The 18,721-nt window shown below is 30.0% G+C and overlaps 2 protein-coding genes across 2 annotated transcripts in view; one reads left to right on the forward strand and one right to left on the reverse strand.

Annotated features, from left to right (window-relative positions):
• LOC125822134 (PHAF1 protein At3g51130) overlaps positions 1-18,721 on the reverse strand; it is a 128,654-nt gene that overhangs the window by 61,729 nt on the left and 48,204 nt on the right. The gene's annotated exons all lie outside the window — the stretch shown is intronic.
• LOC125821934 (putative glycine-rich cell wall structural protein 1) lies at positions 15,012-15,430 on the forward strand. Its single transcript, XM_049501285.1, has 2 exons — positions 15,012-15,072; positions 15,180-15,430. The coding sequence occupies exons 1-2, from the start codon at positions 15,012-15,014 to the stop codon at positions 15,428-15,430; spliced, it is 312 nt and encodes a 103-aa protein (XP_049357242.1).

Below are 18,721 nucleotides of genomic sequence, written 5' to 3' on the forward strand. Positions count from 1 at the left end.
GGCTCTGAACACCGAGTGGGAACCAAAAATAAAATATCATATGAGAGGGGAACTAGCCACTAGCATCTTGTACTTCAGGTAGCTGAACGGCCAAATTCACCAAAAAATCCTGCCTAAGTTTGGTGAACTGGACCATGGCGTGTGGAGTCAAAAATTTTATTAAGAGGATTTAAAATTTGAAGAAGTAATGTATGAATTAATTGAGGCCTTGAGTGGTTGTTGTTTGCAACAAATCTTAAACATATGGAAACTAAATAAATCACACAAATAAAATCTGAAGAAACATAACTTTATTGAAAAATATGCGGGTACAATTCTGTTTCTCTCTTGATTCTACTCTCCTAAGATTTATCCATGATTCGAGGGCCGTTAGTGACGTATTTCTCGAACTAGGATAATTTAGATTTAACTTCTATATGGATATTCCATGACTTTTGTAGAATATTCGAGATCTTGATCTTTAAAAATATCCAAGAGTTAATGGATACTTTGCGATTCCTTTAAGGAAGTTTAGTACTTTTTATATAGGCATAAACTAGGGTTTAGGGTTGAGTAGACTTCAAAAATTCTAATTGAAACTGAACACACCTTCTAGAGTCCCAATTCGAATTGAACATGTCTTGTAGAGTCCGCAAAATTTCAATGTCTACAAATGCCCCCTGCTTCAAGGCTTGTTGGAGTGTAGACTCGATGAAACTCAAAGACGAGGCTTGAAGTACTCTTCTTCCACCTTTGCAGCTTTAGATTTTCATATTTGATTTAAGAGAGAAGAGATGAAGGGCAGATTTGGTCCCATTGGGCGTGCCAATTCGTTTGCAACAAATTTTAAACATATGGAAAATAAATAAATTACACAAATAAAATTTGAAGAAACATAACTTTATATGCGGGTACAATTCTATCTTCTTTTTTTTTTTTAAAAAAGATCATTTAATTTTTTTGACTAATAATCTTGTCATCCACGTCATTAGTGATCAAATCTTGGACTGGTGCACCAACTGGAACAACTTTTTTTTAGGATTTATATTAATATATTATGTCCCTGTAATTGTGGCATGACTAATATTTTTAAAAATATTTTAATTATCTAAAACAAATTTTTTTTTGGAAAAGAGCTATAGAAAATAGTAATTGCTAGATTTAAAAAAAATATTTTTTGGATCTTGAAAAGATATATTGTTTTGATTTGGATAAATTATGGGGAAAAATTAATAGAGGTGAATTTTTATTTCATTCAATAAGAAAATGACACATAATAAGTATTTGAAAAGAGAGAGAGAGTAGAAGGGTATTTTTAGACCAAAAGATGAATGAAGGGTGTTTTTAGACCTTTTCCTGTACTTCAAGGATATTTTTGGCCCTTTTTCGTATATTTAATCTTTCACGCAAACGTCAAATCTTGTAAAAACTCCCTCAAGCTTGTACATATTTCCTAATCTCACACATAAATTAATGTTTAATGTGAATTTAGTTATAAATTTTTTTAATTTTTTAAAAATAAAATTTATATATCTAAAAATTATATTTAAAAAACAACTATTATAAGTTAAAATATATATAGTTAACAATTTCAAATATTTAGAAAGTATTTGAAAAAGAAATCATTTACTTTTAAAATGATAATTAAAACAAACAAATCGAAATCAGGGCACACAATATCATTGGCTGACCATTCTATCTATAATATGGTCTTATCTGAAGGGGTTGTTTTATATGAGGTATTGGATTATTGTATTTTCTATTTCTAATAAGGAGTATTAATTAGTCCTTAATTATTTATAACTAACCATGAAATATTCCAAATCATACAAAAAAAAAGAAGGGAAAATAGTATGAAATAGCAAATTATTAATTCAAATTAAATGTTATAGTCATAGTTTATTTTAATTGTAATTCGCAGCAAACATCCCCTTTTTTTGTCATCTGATTCGGTATACAATTAGCCATTTTCGGTATACAATTAGTCATTTTACACATTTTGGTATAAAATGTATAAAATGCGTTTGTGTTTGTATAAAGCGAGAGAAAATTGTATATACAAATACAAATACATATATTTTCGTCTTATACACTTATAATTATACAAATACAAATCTTATTATACAAATTACAATGTATAAATGAATTTATACAAAACTGAACAATTTGTATAAAATTGGATGTTTGTAGCGAATTATACAAATCAAATGCTCCATAGCAAATATAAAATTTGTTATGGAGCTCAATTATGCAAACTATAGCTATAAGTTATAACATATAAATATGAATTTTATGTTTGCTATATGTGAGAGTTGCTCTAAAAAAAATGTATTATACCAAACAACCCCATCCTACTTTTCCTAGAGCACGAAATACAAATACATTTTCTTTCCTTTATAAATAATCATGACGATCTATTATTTTTCACGTGAGAGTTGTAATAATAAGTAATTGTGTAGCGAAGAATATAATATGAAGAGTACTCCGCACGTGTTAAATTTAACTATTTAAGGCCATTTGTTGAGAAAAATAGGTAAAAGATTTTGATGTAAAACTTGATTTATCTGTTGTGTTTTCTTATGTGACGCTAGAACCATCGCAAAAAAAAAAAGCATCACCTCACCATTACAAGTTTTTAAGTTAGATGACTTTCTTTGAAGTTTGATTAATTTGAATTCAGATTTAATCTTTTTTTTATTTAGAAAGTAAAATACTTTCTATTAAACACGATTAATTAATTACACGCTTTATCTTTAAAATTAAATATTTGATCAAGAATGAAGAGATACTTAACTACCACCCTATCGCAATCTTAATTTTGATGATGGCATTTCATTTATTCCCATTTTAATCCATTAACAGGACGAGTATTTTTTTCAAAACCATTGCCAGCAATTAAGGCATTTTTCTCCGATAATAGCTTTATTCTAAAATTACAAGATATTTTTCCCTTTGCTGCAAATAACAACGTATGTGAAGGTTTCATTTCCTTTTGTCGTATAGTGTAGCACCAAACTAAAGGTGGAAAATTATTACTACTACAAGCCATTTTAAGTCCAGTGTGACTGAAAATGATATGCATTTTGGACAGTAATGTCTTCTTTTTAGAAAAAATAAATAGAAGTTCCATGTATTAAGCAAATTAACCAAAGTACCTATGCATGAGATAATTCGACAAAATTAAGCATATTGCCTGTCTACTTAAGTAACCTTATAAGAAGAAAAAAAAAACAGTGATCGGTTGCGATCTTTATCAATTCATTACTAAATACCATTAATGTGAGTTGTTTGGTATAAAATTCAGTCTTTTGGCTTCTAATAAGTCGTTACAGGTTACAAATTAACTTATGGGATAAAATAACAGGAAAACACAAATATAATTAATAATAAGTGGTTAGAGGTAAAATTACTAATTTGAATCAGATAGAATCTATAGAGTACGACTCACAAGTCACAACCTACATTTACATGACGCTGGAAAATAGTGATAACACGTAGCAGATAAATAAATATGAAGAATATCTTAAGGCATAATTAATAACAACAAATTCAATGAGGACTTGATATTGAATTGAATTCAGTAATAACAACAAACTGAAAACACTAATTAGGCCTAACTTAATCTCTAAATCTAGCTAATGAGATCAATATATTGAATTATCGTCATAACAAACATCAATATGGGACTACTATAGGTCCAAACTGAAAATTATGGGTCTAAAAAGTTATTTAGTCACATGGGTCAAACCCACACAGATTTTTTTGTCGGTTGGTTAACCGTGGAATTTGAACCCAAAACATCTGACTGTCGTTATACCATATGATTGAAATGTATGATAAACTTATTTAAAAACTTAAATTACTGGAGAAATAACACACTTTAATATACTTATTTATATATCTTCAATATTAGAGCATGCAGTTGTAATATGAGATGTCTTTGAAAAAAGTGGATTGGTTGTTCAGAGTGATATATATATATATAAACCTAAAACATGTGTATACAAATACAACATTTATAGTTCTTGAGGTAACGATATGGTTCACCTAATTTTTTTGTTTAGTTGTTAGTATTGTTCAAAATAAACTTAGAGCCCGTTTGGATTAATTTAAAAAATAATAATTTTTAAGTCAAAAATATAAAAAAGTCAAAACTTAAATGACTTTTTAAGTAAAAAAATAAAAAAAAAAGTAAGAAGAAACCTACTTTTGATTTTTAACTTTTTAAAAGTTATTTTTAATATTTTCAAAAGTTAAAAATGACTTAAAAGTAGGTCTGACCAACTTTTAATCCAATTCAAACAGACTTTTACACTTGTAGCACGAAAAAGATTTATCTTTTGCTAGCAACCGAATAATTAGTAGTACTGTAATATGACATATTATTGTGACATTCAATTTTCATGATAAAGATGGATACAAAAAAATCTAGATATTTTCCCCTCAATTTTAACTTTATATCTATCTCATATTTTGACGTTTTATCTTCCATATTCAATTATCATGATTAATTAAAAAAGAAATTAACAAATTAAAAGCATTATTTATAGGGAGAAAAATAACTATGAGTACCAAAATGTTTGGTCGTACTACGTTCTTCTCAACCATGGTTTACCTAAACAACAGGCAAGAAAAAACAACATAGTAGCTAACTCAATTTTTTTAAAATCATTGACACCCCTAATCATATCGTTTATAAAACTACATATAAATATTCATGTAAAATTGATTAATTTGAAGGAAATAACTACTAAATAGCTTGCTAATATCACACATTTTTACACTAAATAAGAACGGAGGGAAATGGAATTCCTTTATTTCCGTTTTTTTTTTTTAAAAAAAAAGGAGGTCACATGGCTATTTGATAATAATAATAATAAGAAAAGTACTAGACAAAGGGAAATAAACAAAAATGAAAAGCAAAGGTGTACTAAGAAAGTCTTTTTACGTAGTTATGTAATGATAAATATAATATTGAAAAAAAAAACAATAAAATTAACAAGTAAAATAAAAAAATAATTTTAATATATGAATCAAGTAAAATGAAATTGAGTTGGAGAATAATTAGTTGTCCACTTTTGAATTTGCACACCTATTAAGAAAATAATAATTGACATAGTGAGTTTACCATTTTACCCTTATTAATTATGAAGTGGATGAATTAAAAATTTAAGATTTTCAAGAAATTCTATTTTTTTCAAAATAATTAATTAAGAGTGTAATAGGTAAAAAGAGTTGTCCTTTCTTGACTTGTCAAAGCGGACAAATAATTAGGAACAACTAAAATAGAAAAAGTGGATAAGTAATTAGGGACAGAGGGAGTAGTAAAATAAAAACGAAATGTCTACTCGAAACTTGGCTTTCTTTTGGTCAATTGTCTCTATAAATGGTTTGACATCTGATCTCAAAAATGATCTTATTGTCATCCTACCTTCTAGAAATGAAAATTCTTCAGTCTAAAAGAAAGTAAATAGTTTAAATAACAAATTTTAGAATTACCTCAGAATCCTATCGATTTTAGATTTGAAATCTGCTTGATTGAATAATCCGTTCAGTTTAATTATTGTATGTATTTTTGGTGCCACCCAATATTGACGCCGCAACTTCCAACTTTTTTTTTATAGTTAAACAAAAAAATGTAATTACTTTTACGATGTATAACTTAAAAATGATAATCATAATCAAAGTACTACTTTTTGTGCTGCCCAAATTACCCCTACTACACTTGTCCTTGAGTATGGAGATTGGTTAAAATTCGACTTCCAAGTTGTTTGGTGTGAGGGATAATAATATATAATTTTGTATAAAAAAATAATACTAGGATAAAATTTTGATCTCTTATTTGGTTGTCATGTTTGGGATAACTTATCCACCATTTATACCATAGTGATGAAATAAGTTATTCATATATGTGGTGGGATAAGTTATCATAAAATATTAATTCCAAAATAATTAATTCTGAGATAATTTATTCCTAACCAAAGTTTTGATAAATGTTTAGCTCAAACCCAAAGTCAAACCTTTCAAACCTTTGACCATAAATTTTGATATGATCTTGAAAAGTTATCTTCAAATATTGGTTGGTCAAAAAGGGATCAAAATGGTATTAGGAAAATGGAATTGTATTTGGTCACAAGTATAAATTAGAGTTATTGAATTTTGGTTAGTGATTTAGAGTGAAAATATGAAAAATTAGTTAGTGTCAGATTTTGAAAATATGATCTTCGAATATTTTCAAGTTACCAGCGGTTTTTGAAACTTCCACTCATAAAACTTTAAATATTTTCAAAGTAAAATACATGTCCAAACACAACTCCAAAAAACTCAAAATTTTAAATTATAACTTAAAAATCTATATCCAAACGGGAATGGTATTCTTCAAATTCCCAAATTCGACTTAAAAAAAAGAGTAAAATAATAAATATTCATGGATGTGCCACTAAAATTAAGATACTAATCAACTGCTAAATTAACAAGGAAAAAAACATGTGACTTCAGATGCTCAGTGCAGCAAAAAGATCGGGACCCCGTAATGGGCTTGGCCTACTGGGCCAATTTAATCGATAATGACAGATTAACTCTTTCTCTTTTTGGATTATCATTTTTTTTTAAAAGTTTGGGGTAGGAAGTGAAAATTACAATGTAGTAAATCAAACCTCACCAACAAATTGTAAGTTCAGGTAACCAACCAACAAAACCCTATCATGATGCAGATTATTATTATTTTAATACACCGAACATTAACTCATAATAGATTTCTTCAAAAAGTTAAAAGGTAGTATTTGATTAATTATTTGTCATTCTGACAATCAAGAATAAATGTAACTTATGCGTCATCTTGCTGAAGTGTAAATGAAATGTATAAATTAATCGGAAGTGCCTTCCCATTTTCAAAGTTTATTTTGTTTTCCTCCGGTGTCCAATATTCATATTGGAGTCCGATAAAATTTGGATTCACACTGAGAAGTCCCACGTTGGAGGTAAAACACTCCCTAACAAAGGTAACTTCGTACCAAGAAATCCACATTGGGATTAAAACACTCCCTAACAAAGATGACTCTATATCCAAAAAGTCCACATTGGGAGTAAAGCACTCCGTAACAAAAGTGACTCCGTACCCAAGATGATTTAAGGATGAAGGAGTACTTAGCACTCCACCACCATCCTTATTGATAGATTTGTACATGTTTGTAATTAATTTATTGATAGATTAGTACATGTTTGTAATTAGTGGAGGGATATTATAACTATTTAAATAACAGTAAAAATTAAACTAGCAAATGATAATTGCTATTTATTAAAATCATCATTTTAAATCGAAATCCTTAAAATTAAAATTTTAGTTATGTCTCTGCTTTACCCAAATGCATGATACAAATTGAAAGAAACAATTGTTTCATCTAAATTCTAATCACTCACATATATGTATGTTATTACTTTCACATTGTATTGTCTAAATTAATGATCCTTTCTTCTTATTCTAGATAGCTAACAAGATTCAACTATTGGATCAAAATATAATGCATGACTATATATGCTATGCTTCTTTAATGGTTAGTAAAATACATCCATCAATATGTACACGTATTATTAAAATGTCACATTATACTGCACTCCTTCTACCTTAATCAGTTTTAAAGTTCACATAAACTAGGTAAGATATATATTCAAACTATTGATTTGTACTACAAGATATAGAAATATCCAAAAACATTCAATATGGTATTACAATATGGAAAAATCAAACAATCACCAATAATGTGGGAATTTTCAACTAATCGAGCTATTAAAATACTCTAAATGAAATGTGATAATATATATGATAGAGCATTAACATCATGAGTGCCTTTATCAACGTATAGGTGGTGCAAGTGTCATGAAATAAAACAAAAAAATCACATTATTCTCGATATTTTTAAAAATCTTTTTTGTAAAGGTTGCCATATGGGAATTTATTCTTGACTAATAATATAAAAAGTAGCTCTTAACTTTAAAGTAAATTAATCAAAATGAAAAGGCAAACAAATCAGATCATTACAAGAAACAATTTTAAGATTCAAGTTTCTTATCAAAATAAAATTTACAACTCTAAATCAACTTATTTCAAATCATAATGCCAAGTAGGTCCTACATAGGAGAAAATTATTCTTTAATAATGGGCCGGGTGATAATGAAATTCAAATTCAGACTATTTGTACGTTTTGATATTATATTAAAGTGTATAATAATCTCATCTGAAAATTAAATAATTCAAGCGAGTACGATATAAATCTTTTTATATATTGTCCATGTGTGGACATAGCAGTTAAAGGTGGACTTGAAAAGAAAGAGACAAGTTAGATATTTATAACAACAAGTGGATGATAGAATTCATAGTAGAGTGGTTTCTTACTTCAATCTATGATCAGAGTGACCTCATCAATTCACCATGATAAAAACGAAGAGACAATGATGTTTGGAGTGTTATAAGTAATGCTCTAATCTTAATATATAATTGATACGTCCATTCACTTTTGTGTGTGTGGACTCTACTGTCGGTTTGGTTTTACAATAAATAAAAAGTGGAAATAATAGAAGCGGTGTTCCTTTATAATCATGGAGATGCAAATGTTTGAAGAAGAGGGAAGTTAGATTCTTTGGCACAAAATAAATGTCACTTTCCATTCATGAACGTGTGTTGGTTTGTGTTGGGTACTCGGTTTCTTCCTTTTCTGACTTTTAATTTATTAGTTAGAAGACACTTTTTTGGCTAAGGTTCACACTTCAGGCTAGCATTTGGCTTCAAGTTTTCCAATATTCTTGGCAAATCATATTTGATGAAGTTTCACCATGTGTTTAGCCTCAAATTTTTTCAAAAATATTTGACTGTTTCAAAAAATATAATTTATACTCATAAGTTCTAAAAATTATTAAAAATAACAATATATTTATATTATCATTTTATAATGAATATGTTCCGTTAAAAATAACCTTATTATATAATTGACACAATATAAGCAAGACAATACATTAATCGCATACTCAAACTTGTCATTGATTCAGTTTTAATTATGATCCATTAAACACAAATTGCTATTTTTTCTCAATTTTATCACTCAAATTAGAACTCAAAATTTTTCTGACGAGGTAGTAACAAATATGAGTTGGAATTAATAAATAATGGATATTTTTTATAAAATATAAAAGTTTGGGTTCATTTTTGAATTTTTTTTAAATTCTCAAATATTAGAACTTGGCCCAAATACTAATTTTTTTAGTATTTGAGAACTTGAGATACTTGACAAATATATTTCCCAAGCTATATGACCAAACACCACTTCTCAAACTTTTCCCAAATATTCTTGGGGCAAAACGGGTCCTAGGTGTGTGTAGTAGCTGGGAAGGAAAATGTTTTTTGCAGATTTTTTTTTTTTTTAAAAAAAGAAGTAATTTTCTTACTTATCTTCTAAAATATTGTAAATAACCAGAAAATTCTATCTCAAAACATTTATATGGAATAGAGGCAAACATAATGGATATGTCCGTTCAAATCCAGCTAGAGTTTCTATTACAATGTTTTTATTTTAAGTTTATCTTAGAGTTCATATTTGACCTAAGATAATATTGATGCACCCTAAGTCTTCAAATTCTGAATTTGCCTATGTGATATGGAGTAGGAGGTGGGGGCGCAATGGGGCAGAGGACAAGGGTGAGACTGGGTGTTTTGGAGGATGACGAGTAATGTGATACAATTTATGAAACTTGTTTTTTATATTCGGACTTTAGGAGAGATATTTTGTCCAAAAAAATTATTTTTGTTAAAGAAAAATATTTAGTAAAACATTTTAACCGGTGAAAAATATTACTTATGATTTCCTCCGTACCATACGTCCCCAAATTAATGAAGAAAAACTCATCCAGATTAAATAAATATTAAAAACATGTATTACTCATTCTTATTTTAGGATCACAAAGAGTACTACTCTCTACTCCTAATAGTAAGGAGCGCTTTCTCCGAGCTTTATACTATTAAAATTTAAATTAATCGAGTCATTAAATTTTAATCGAAAAATTTGAAGGCTAAGCCCTTTAATTTTCACATGCAAAAGGGGTTGAGTCGGTCATAAAACTAGAATTTTGAGTAGCTCCAACAAATTCCATTATGTGTATTTAGAAGCTTAGGCACAGATTTACGTGAACTCAATAAAGAAAATCGTATTTTCATTAATTGTGGAACACCAACAAAGCCAAATCAGCAAATTCCCAAGTGGGCGGAACGGGCCAACCACTCCAATTTCTCATATTTATCTTGTTCTTATCTTTATTTATTTTTAATCATTACTACCTTAAGCCTCGTATTTCTAATTTATTAAATAAATATTCCTAATCAATAAATAAATAATCCAATACAACTAAACTCAAGTTCCAGCATTAACATATGCTTTTCGGCTCCATTTAAATAAATAAATAAATAAAAGGAATAGATTACATCAAGTGTGGAGAAGAGAATATAATGCACCCACTTAAGAAAGTCAAAAATGGATAATACTTCATATTAAACTAAACACTTTTTTTTAATACATTAAACAGAAATGAAAAAATGGCTCAAAGTATGACATCATGATAATGCAGTTGTGAGTACTAATATATTCCGAAATATACAACACGTATATGCACTCCTTTTGTGTATATATATTTAGTATACAATATACACTATTTACATATTCTATACATATTTTGTAGATTAAATGGTTCTAAAGACATTGAACGTTAATTTAAATCAACGCCTTTAATCACAACCATGAATTAGAGAAAAAATGACATAGCATGAGGTTTGAGATGATCTAAACGTAAAATATGTTAGTATTGAAGACTAATTACCACTAAATCCTTTTAATTGTGAAGATATAATGGATGACTTTGACTATTTTATTTGTCTTTTATCTTGTATAACTGTATTTTTTTGACATATTGGTCTACCGCAGTTACCGTAATGACAATGCTATGCTTTTTATATTAAAGTCTTGAAGGTCTTGAAGACTTTATGCACATAAATTTACACTTGTACCAAGTTCCTTAAGCTTGTCAATTTTGTCGACACATGCTGATAAAGACCTTATTTTAAGGTTAGTTAAGACCGTTGAACTTTGTATGTTTTCAAGTAAGTATATAAAGTGACGAATCAGAAATTTCTAGAATATCGGTGCACCAAAAAAAAAGAGAAAAAATTGTACTTAGTGTTCTAAAAACATGGGTGTTAACAGATAATATTAGATCAATTTAAAAAATACATATATATATATATATATATATATATATATATACATAGAATACTTACTACTTATTCATGTAAGGCAATTTCCCCCATAAATTTACCCCTAAATAATATTTTAACAACAACATTAAATAAAAAAGGAGTAAAACAGCCGCAGTTGGGTTCATTGGGAACGTAGAAATTGAAGGTTTTGCTGGTGTCGTCTTATAAGGTGTCCCTTTTTTATGTGTGTATTATTATATTCAATGTCTAGACTTCTTTTAGTCCTTCTAATCATTCTGAATTTGTCGATGCCGAACCATCCATTTGAAATTTGAAAAAAATATTTTTGCTAATTTAAATTATTTCTACAAAAATATCATTCTGCTGAACATACACACACAAACTATAGTATTATTAAGAAGAAGAAACTAATGAAATAAAAAGTTTCTTTCAACAAGTGGCAAATCCAGAGGAAAAGAAATGAAAAATGTTTTGTAGTTTGGGCCCAAACCTTTTGGACTTGCAACATGTTTGTTGGACCACAAGCCCATTAGTGGAACGGCATATAGAAACTATATTATTAGATGTACTCTACTACTATAGGTCACACTACTATATATACCAAGTCCGTATGTACTATTATTATTATCTATACTTTAAATTTTTTACATATCTTACTACTAATTAAGAGTTTTCTACTATATATATTAAGGAAGATACACCTAGATACATGTATTTTTGCTATCAGATATACTAAAATAGGGAGAAAGGCGAGCGAGATTTGTTATATATCTTGATACATATAAATCACACTATATACACAAGAGAGTGGCAAGCGAGATGAGAGAGACGAGGGATGAAGACGAGATTTGCGTTTATCCCAAATACATGCGAATCCACTTGGATACAATGTATCTAGAACAAATTATACCTAATTTTGACCTCATGTATCCGAGATACATGTATATGGACGCACCAAAATCTGGTAAAATTCATAATATTATAACCTGAAGTTTATCTAAGTAATTAGTTTCTAAACCAGTGAGATTTATGTAAGTTTTCATATGAAGCTCTATTCACGAATCCAGAGCAAAATCAACACTTTTTAAGTAGAGTAAAACTAGACACGCACCCATGTTGCTCAATTTATGATAGTCCATGGACAAATTTACTCGTTCCACTTTAGAAATAATGTCTGCAATTTAAGGGACATCAAGGCATGTTAAATATAATGGTTAAGATATTTTGTAGTTGTGGGTAAAATGTTAGAAATTGAGAATTTCCATCGGCAAAGATAGGAAAACTTTAATTCGTGTGGAATTAAGGTCCTAGACATGGCGATAACAAATCTTTCTCCATCATGGGTCCTATAGGTACAGCTGTTACCACACCTTATGAACCAATTGCTTTAAGAAAAGAGGAAATCCTCATAGTATCATTATGACTTTATCTAATGGATAATTTGTTTTTTTTTTAACCATGGATAACCGCGGCCGCTACAACTTCTGTCACAGCCTCTGTCCTTTGGCTGAGCACTGGGTAAACCCGCCACTATGTAATAGCCTGCAAATCACACAAGAGACTTAAACTGCACTAGGCAAGTCCTACACGACAGACTCGACTCAGAAGGCATTGCGGGGGAATCAATCCCAATTCATCCGTGTGAATGACCACCTTCCCAACTGACCAACGAAAGAACTTGTACTTCCGGATTAAGTTGTAATTGCTTTAATTCTTGAGTTAACTAGGCTTAAGTCTTCTAATTTTTTCTTTAAATTGTAGGTGATAAAAAAATAACATAGCAAAACGTAAAAACATTTAAACTAGTGGAGAAAAAAAAATACATGTAAAAAGTAGTGGTTGAGGTATGGAACTTATCTGGACATCACTTTTATTAATTTAAGAAAGAGCCCAAAATCCACCGCACCCAATTATATAAATAGCAGCTAGTTGCTTATTAGGTGACTTGCATCATTTACCACTTTCTATCACGTGCTTTACACTTCTTGGAATTGCCCTATCCTTGAAGTTAAGTTAAAGGCAAAACATCCCTATCTAGGCCCACATCACATGAACGTCTATTTTTCTATATCCATCTACTGTTTTTATATATATTTTCAATGTTTTCTTGGAATTATACTCCTCTGAACTAAAATAATTGAATGTATATCATTCAAATTAACTTAATAGGACATGATCTATATTAGACTTAGTATGAGTGACGATCTGTTAAGAAATTAATAGAGCTTAGTCCTATATTAACCCCAACGACAAGTGCATGAGATCATGTGTACAAATCATATAAAGAGAACACAGCTTAATACTTCAATTAATGTTTAGCAATAGAATCTAACATGACCTAATTAAGATGTACATGAGATGGCAATTGAAAATGATGGGACACTAAAATAAAATGTCCAAGAAATACGTAATGATCCAAGACCATATTTCCACTAAATCATACTTTTTTGAGTTTTTCTGTTTCAATTTGTTTGTCTAGTTTTAATTTGGTATAAAATATAAGAAAGTAAAAGAAGATTTTTAAATCTTATATTGTTAAATTAAAGATTTGTCGAATGTACAAAACATTTTTTAATATTGTGGTCTTAAACATGTTTTGTCATTACTAGAAACAAAGGGTTATAAAACATAATATTCACACCTAATTTCTATCGAACCAACTCACAAGAAGCGAATTAAACAAATATTCTCATTGAAATAGTAAGAATAGTCACTGCACAATTTTTTTTCTCATTCATTTTAATCAAAATATCTGTGATGATAATCATTGAATATTTTTCGGAGGAAAATTTTAATGACCATTTCCACCTTAAAATCTTGAACTTAATGATGAAGGACCCATTATTGGATTATCAATTAGGAATGGAATGAAGACGAAAAATAAACAGTTTTATTAATGGCGGATTTGGTGAGATTTATAAGAGAATCTACTTTATAAAAATACTAAAAATAGATACATGTGAAGTGGAATTATCCAGTCTTATATATTAGGGAGAAACATGATGTTATGTACTAACATTGTGCTTAATAACGCTGGCAAAGTTGCGCCGCTATCCAATTGATCCCCACGTGATTAATAGTAATGAAGAGGCAAAAAGAAAGACTAATTTAAGGATTTTGGATTGAAAATAAAGAGTATAATAACTAGTCATGAGCATGTTAGAGAAAGAGAAGGTGGTGTGAGGTGGGGACAAAATTTAGTAAGAAGCAAGTTCATCATGAGGTCAGTTTAGTATAGTCCCCAACTTCTCTTTACCTTCCTTTAGCTTGCAGCCTTTGGAACAACTTGTTTTGATGTTTGTTGTCATATATTGTGATTTAATTTGCTAAGCCTTTTAGAAGCTTTTCATACAAGGTATAATTGATAGAATAGTATAAATATCGGTCGGATATAAATGTGTGTCTCCATGCAATCTCGAGTAATTAATTAATTGAGATATATTGAAGATGGTGGGTTCTTGGGCTATACTTTTGTTGTTAGTTGCAACTTTGCTGAGCTCAATATGTTTGGTTAATGGTCTTAATGTGGATCATAAGAAAACTAGGAGGAGATTTTCTCAAGTTAATGTCACTACTTCCAATGCAAGGAACACAACTTTTGTGAGTGATGTTATGGTGAATATTGAAAATGCTGGAAAAAATAGGGGCCAGGGAGGTGGAGGTGGCGGAGGAGGAGGAGGAGGTGAAGGTGGTGGAGGAGGCGGGGGAGGAAGTGGAGGGGGAGGTGGAGGAGGAGGTGGTGGTTATGGTGGTGGAGGAGGAGGCGGTGGTGGTGATGGTGGAGGAGGAGGAGGGGGAGCAGGAAAGGGGAGTGGAGGAAATGGAAAAAGTAGAGGGCATGAAGGAAAACATGACAAAGGAAGTGGTGGGGGAAAAGGAGCTGGGGGTGGTGGAGGAGGCGGAGGTAAAGGTGGTGGAGGAGGAGGAGGAGGTGGAGGTAAAGGTGGTGGTGGAGGAGGAGGTGGAGGTAAAGGTGGTGGAGGAGGTGGAGGAGGAGGTAAAGGTAAAGGTGGTGGAGGGGGTGGAGGTGGAGGTGGTGGAGGAGGAGGAGGAGGAGGAGGTGGAGGTTGGGGTTGGGGCTGGGGAGGAGGAGGCGGTGGTGGTAGCGGAGGAGGTGGTGGTGGAGGCGGAGGTGGAGGAGGGGGCAATTGTTGGGGATGGGGATGTTGGGAGTATCCTCCAAAAGGCAACTAATCTTTGCATGCATGATCTAACTTTTCATCACTTCTTTCTTTTAACCTAAAGCTTCAAAAGGCATTTAAAAAGTATTGCTTGGTTGTGTGAAACTCATTTCAATTACTTGTAATAAATTTTGTAACAGAAGAGTCTTAGTACTCAAAGAGTTGATTTAATGTTGTGGAATTGATTTCATGAATTAATAGAATTATAGTCCACTTTTGGTGTTTAGTAGTAGGTGATGGTGATTATCAATAAAATTAACCTTTGTACTTGTTTTTTATGGGATGATTGTTTCTTCTATAAGACAATGGCCCGTACTTGAATTCAGCTCGACACATTGAAGAGAAAGCCTCTTTGAACAAATTTATATATCTCAATATATAAGCAGCAAATATAGTATAAATGACATCGATCAATTAGTACTAGTAATTTCAAAGAGTTGAAATAGCTCAATAAGTTGGTTGACCATTTTAGTACTAGAAATAAAAGCTAAGCCCAATTGTAATCTAGCCCAAAATAACCCAGATCTCAGGCCCATATCGTTAGGAAGCAGATAAAAACATAGTAATGAATTGGTCTTGGACTTGGTGATGTTAGCTAATTGATGAACTTGAAAGAATATTCTCTGTCAAAATGATTGTTTCGAGTACAAAAGAATTGCCCAGTCGAAAAGTTTGGCCTACTAAACACTTTTTTAAATAAGAAAAAAAAAACCCTGTTGGGTGCATACCATTTAGTAGAAAGAAATAATATTTCGAATTCACAAGTTAAGCTAAAGTTTCCGTACACATCCTCCTCCCTAACTTCACTTGTATAAAAGAGGTGGGATTTTGATGGTTAGGGCCTTAGGTTGGACAAGAGACGGTGAAATTGGAATGACACTTACAAAAATTTTATTTTCCCTTTTCGATTAGGCAATTTTATTAGAAAAAATTAACCAATCAAATATGAAATAAAATATATTGAAACACACCATATGTTGTAGACAGGTTAACAAAAAAGCTAAAAAAAAAAGTGCATGGTCATGTCTTGGAAGAGAGTGATTGTGGGTCAATAAATAAGCTTTGCAGAGTAGTGATTGTGATTCCTTCCTTGTCCAGAATATGGCAGTCTTTAAAGTTTACGGATAGGAAAGGACGCATATTTCCCTCAATTTGTTTCCCAATAATTATTAGCTCTACGTAACTACATATCTTCGGAGGTTGGTTTGCATTTTTTCGATATTTTGGCATTAAAAAAGTTGATTATGTTTTATAATAAATACTTATATTTGTTGATGAGGTCATGTTTTTCGACCTTTTTAGTAGTAATTTAATGTTTTTCGAGCTAGTTACGATTTGGGTCGGCCGGTTGGGTAAAATCGGATGAGTGGGTTCAAGTTTAAAATAGGAGCAATGATAAAATACCACGAAGAATTTTTTCAAAAATAAATTAATTCAGTGTAGTGTTGATCATTAGTCAAAAGGTATAAGTGAGCAAAAATCTAGGATCTAAATATTTTTAGCAAAATAGATAAATAAGGAATATATTTAGATCTTTTGTGATAATTCAAAAATATTTTTGGCTCTTTTCTGATGTACTCTTTTCGATAGTCAAACCATTTAAGTTTGATCGGAAATTTATGCATGGAATTTTCAATTTTTTTGAAATGAAATTTAGAGTATATGTTTGTAAAGTACGTAAAAAGTACTATAAGTCACAATAATTGATAATTCAAAATTTTTAAAAGATCTATGAAAAAATTACGGTCAAAGATAGACTTATTTGAATTTCAAAACTTAAAAAGTGTCACATAAAATGGAACGGAAAAAGTAACAATTATCTAACTAAGCACTAGGTTAATTTGTAAAACAAAGAGGCAGTTACTAGCTAGATTCCACCCAAATATTAACCCAACCAATTGGATCAATAATTATCAAAGATTAGTCCCAAAATCAAAACTTAGCAACAAAAATATTATTTTTTTTAAATCCCCAGTCCAATTTAGTCTTGAAATGATTGAGCCATTTGCAACAGGTAGTGAATTAAAGTCGCTTTAATTAAACCAAGACAGAACAAAATGGAAAGTGTAGTAGACTATTCTTCAAACTTTTTTTTTTTCTCCATCCCATTTACGGAAACCATATTAAAGCCTTGATTAAATCTGAAACACATCAAAATTTTCTTTACATTTGAGATCCGAACCTGAAATCTCTAATTAAAGATAAAACAGTCACATCACGCTTATTAATTGATTAAACCCAACAAAGAGTCAAGCATTCGTAAGCACAGGAAAATTATAAATATTCAAAAATGGTATGTACGAATGTTTCGAAAGTTGAATATTAGAAATTGAAATGCACGTAGCATGGCATCTAGTGGTTTTTGAATTTGTCATGTCAATATCATTGCGATAACAACAATGTGGAAAATAAACTATAATTATCATTCTTTTGAACTTATATTAATTTCTAAATTGAAGATGATGAAATTTGTACCGCCAAATAGCTAAGCGCCAGGGAATAGGGATGATACTATTGCCACTTACCGAAATATTTAATTTAAGGCGTAAGCGCAGAGGGCGTCACGAATAGTAAACAGCAATTTTTAAGCACTAGTAGCATTGTGTTTTATTTATTTATTTTATAAAAAACACCCAAGAGGTGGTTAGTTTTTTATTAATTTAACTTATTTTTGTTATTAAGGATTCAAAATAAGCGGTTAGAAGTATTTTAAAAAAAATATCTTATAAAAGTGCTTTAAAAGCTATTTTGATTTTCACCAACTAAGTAAATCAAAATATGCTCTATGCTTTGGGAGGCCAAAATTGTTATTTTAATATAAATAATGTGTTTGACTAAGCTTTTGAAAGAAAATAAGTATTTATCCAAAAATACTTTTTTTAAACGCTTTTGAGTAAATTCTTTTTATCAAAAACACTAATTACTACGGTAAATTGTAAAGTATTTTTAAAATTGATTAGTAGAACACAATAATTTTTTTTATAAGGAAAAAAAAAACTTAAAATAAATCAATTTTAATAGTTTGACCAAAAAAGTTATAAATCGGAAATAAATTGGAGTTGGCTGATTGATTTTTTAATTAATAAACTGCAAAACTAAAGAAATGAAATATGGAATGGGATTAGACCAAACAATTAAGAAAAAAATATAGTAACTTAGAGAGAAAAAGGACACACTTCAATTTACACTTCATCTAAAACACTAACTAAAATTTGAACTATATATATATATATCTTCTTCTTTAATTTTCTTCATATATATATATATATATATATATCTTCTTCTTTTTCTTCTTGGAACAAGT

Source organism: Solanum verrucosum, unplaced genomic scaffold (genome assembly GCF_900185275.1).
Source record: "Solanum verrucosum unplaced genomic scaffold, falcon-dt-bn FXZP01000103.1, whole genome shotgun sequence".
NCBI lineage: Eukaryota > Viridiplantae > Streptophyta > Magnoliopsida > Solanales > Solanaceae > Solanum > Solanum verrucosum.

Coding starts and splice junctions, on each gene's coding strand:
- LOC125821934 (XM_049501285.1), top strand. CDS start 15,012: ATGGTGGAGGAGGAGGAGGGGGAGCAGGAAAGGGGAGTGGAGGAAATG. Junction 15,073..15,179: donor GGAAATGGAAAAAGTAGAGG/GCATGAAGGAAA, acceptor GTGGAGGTAAAG/GTGGTGGTGGAGGAGGAGGT.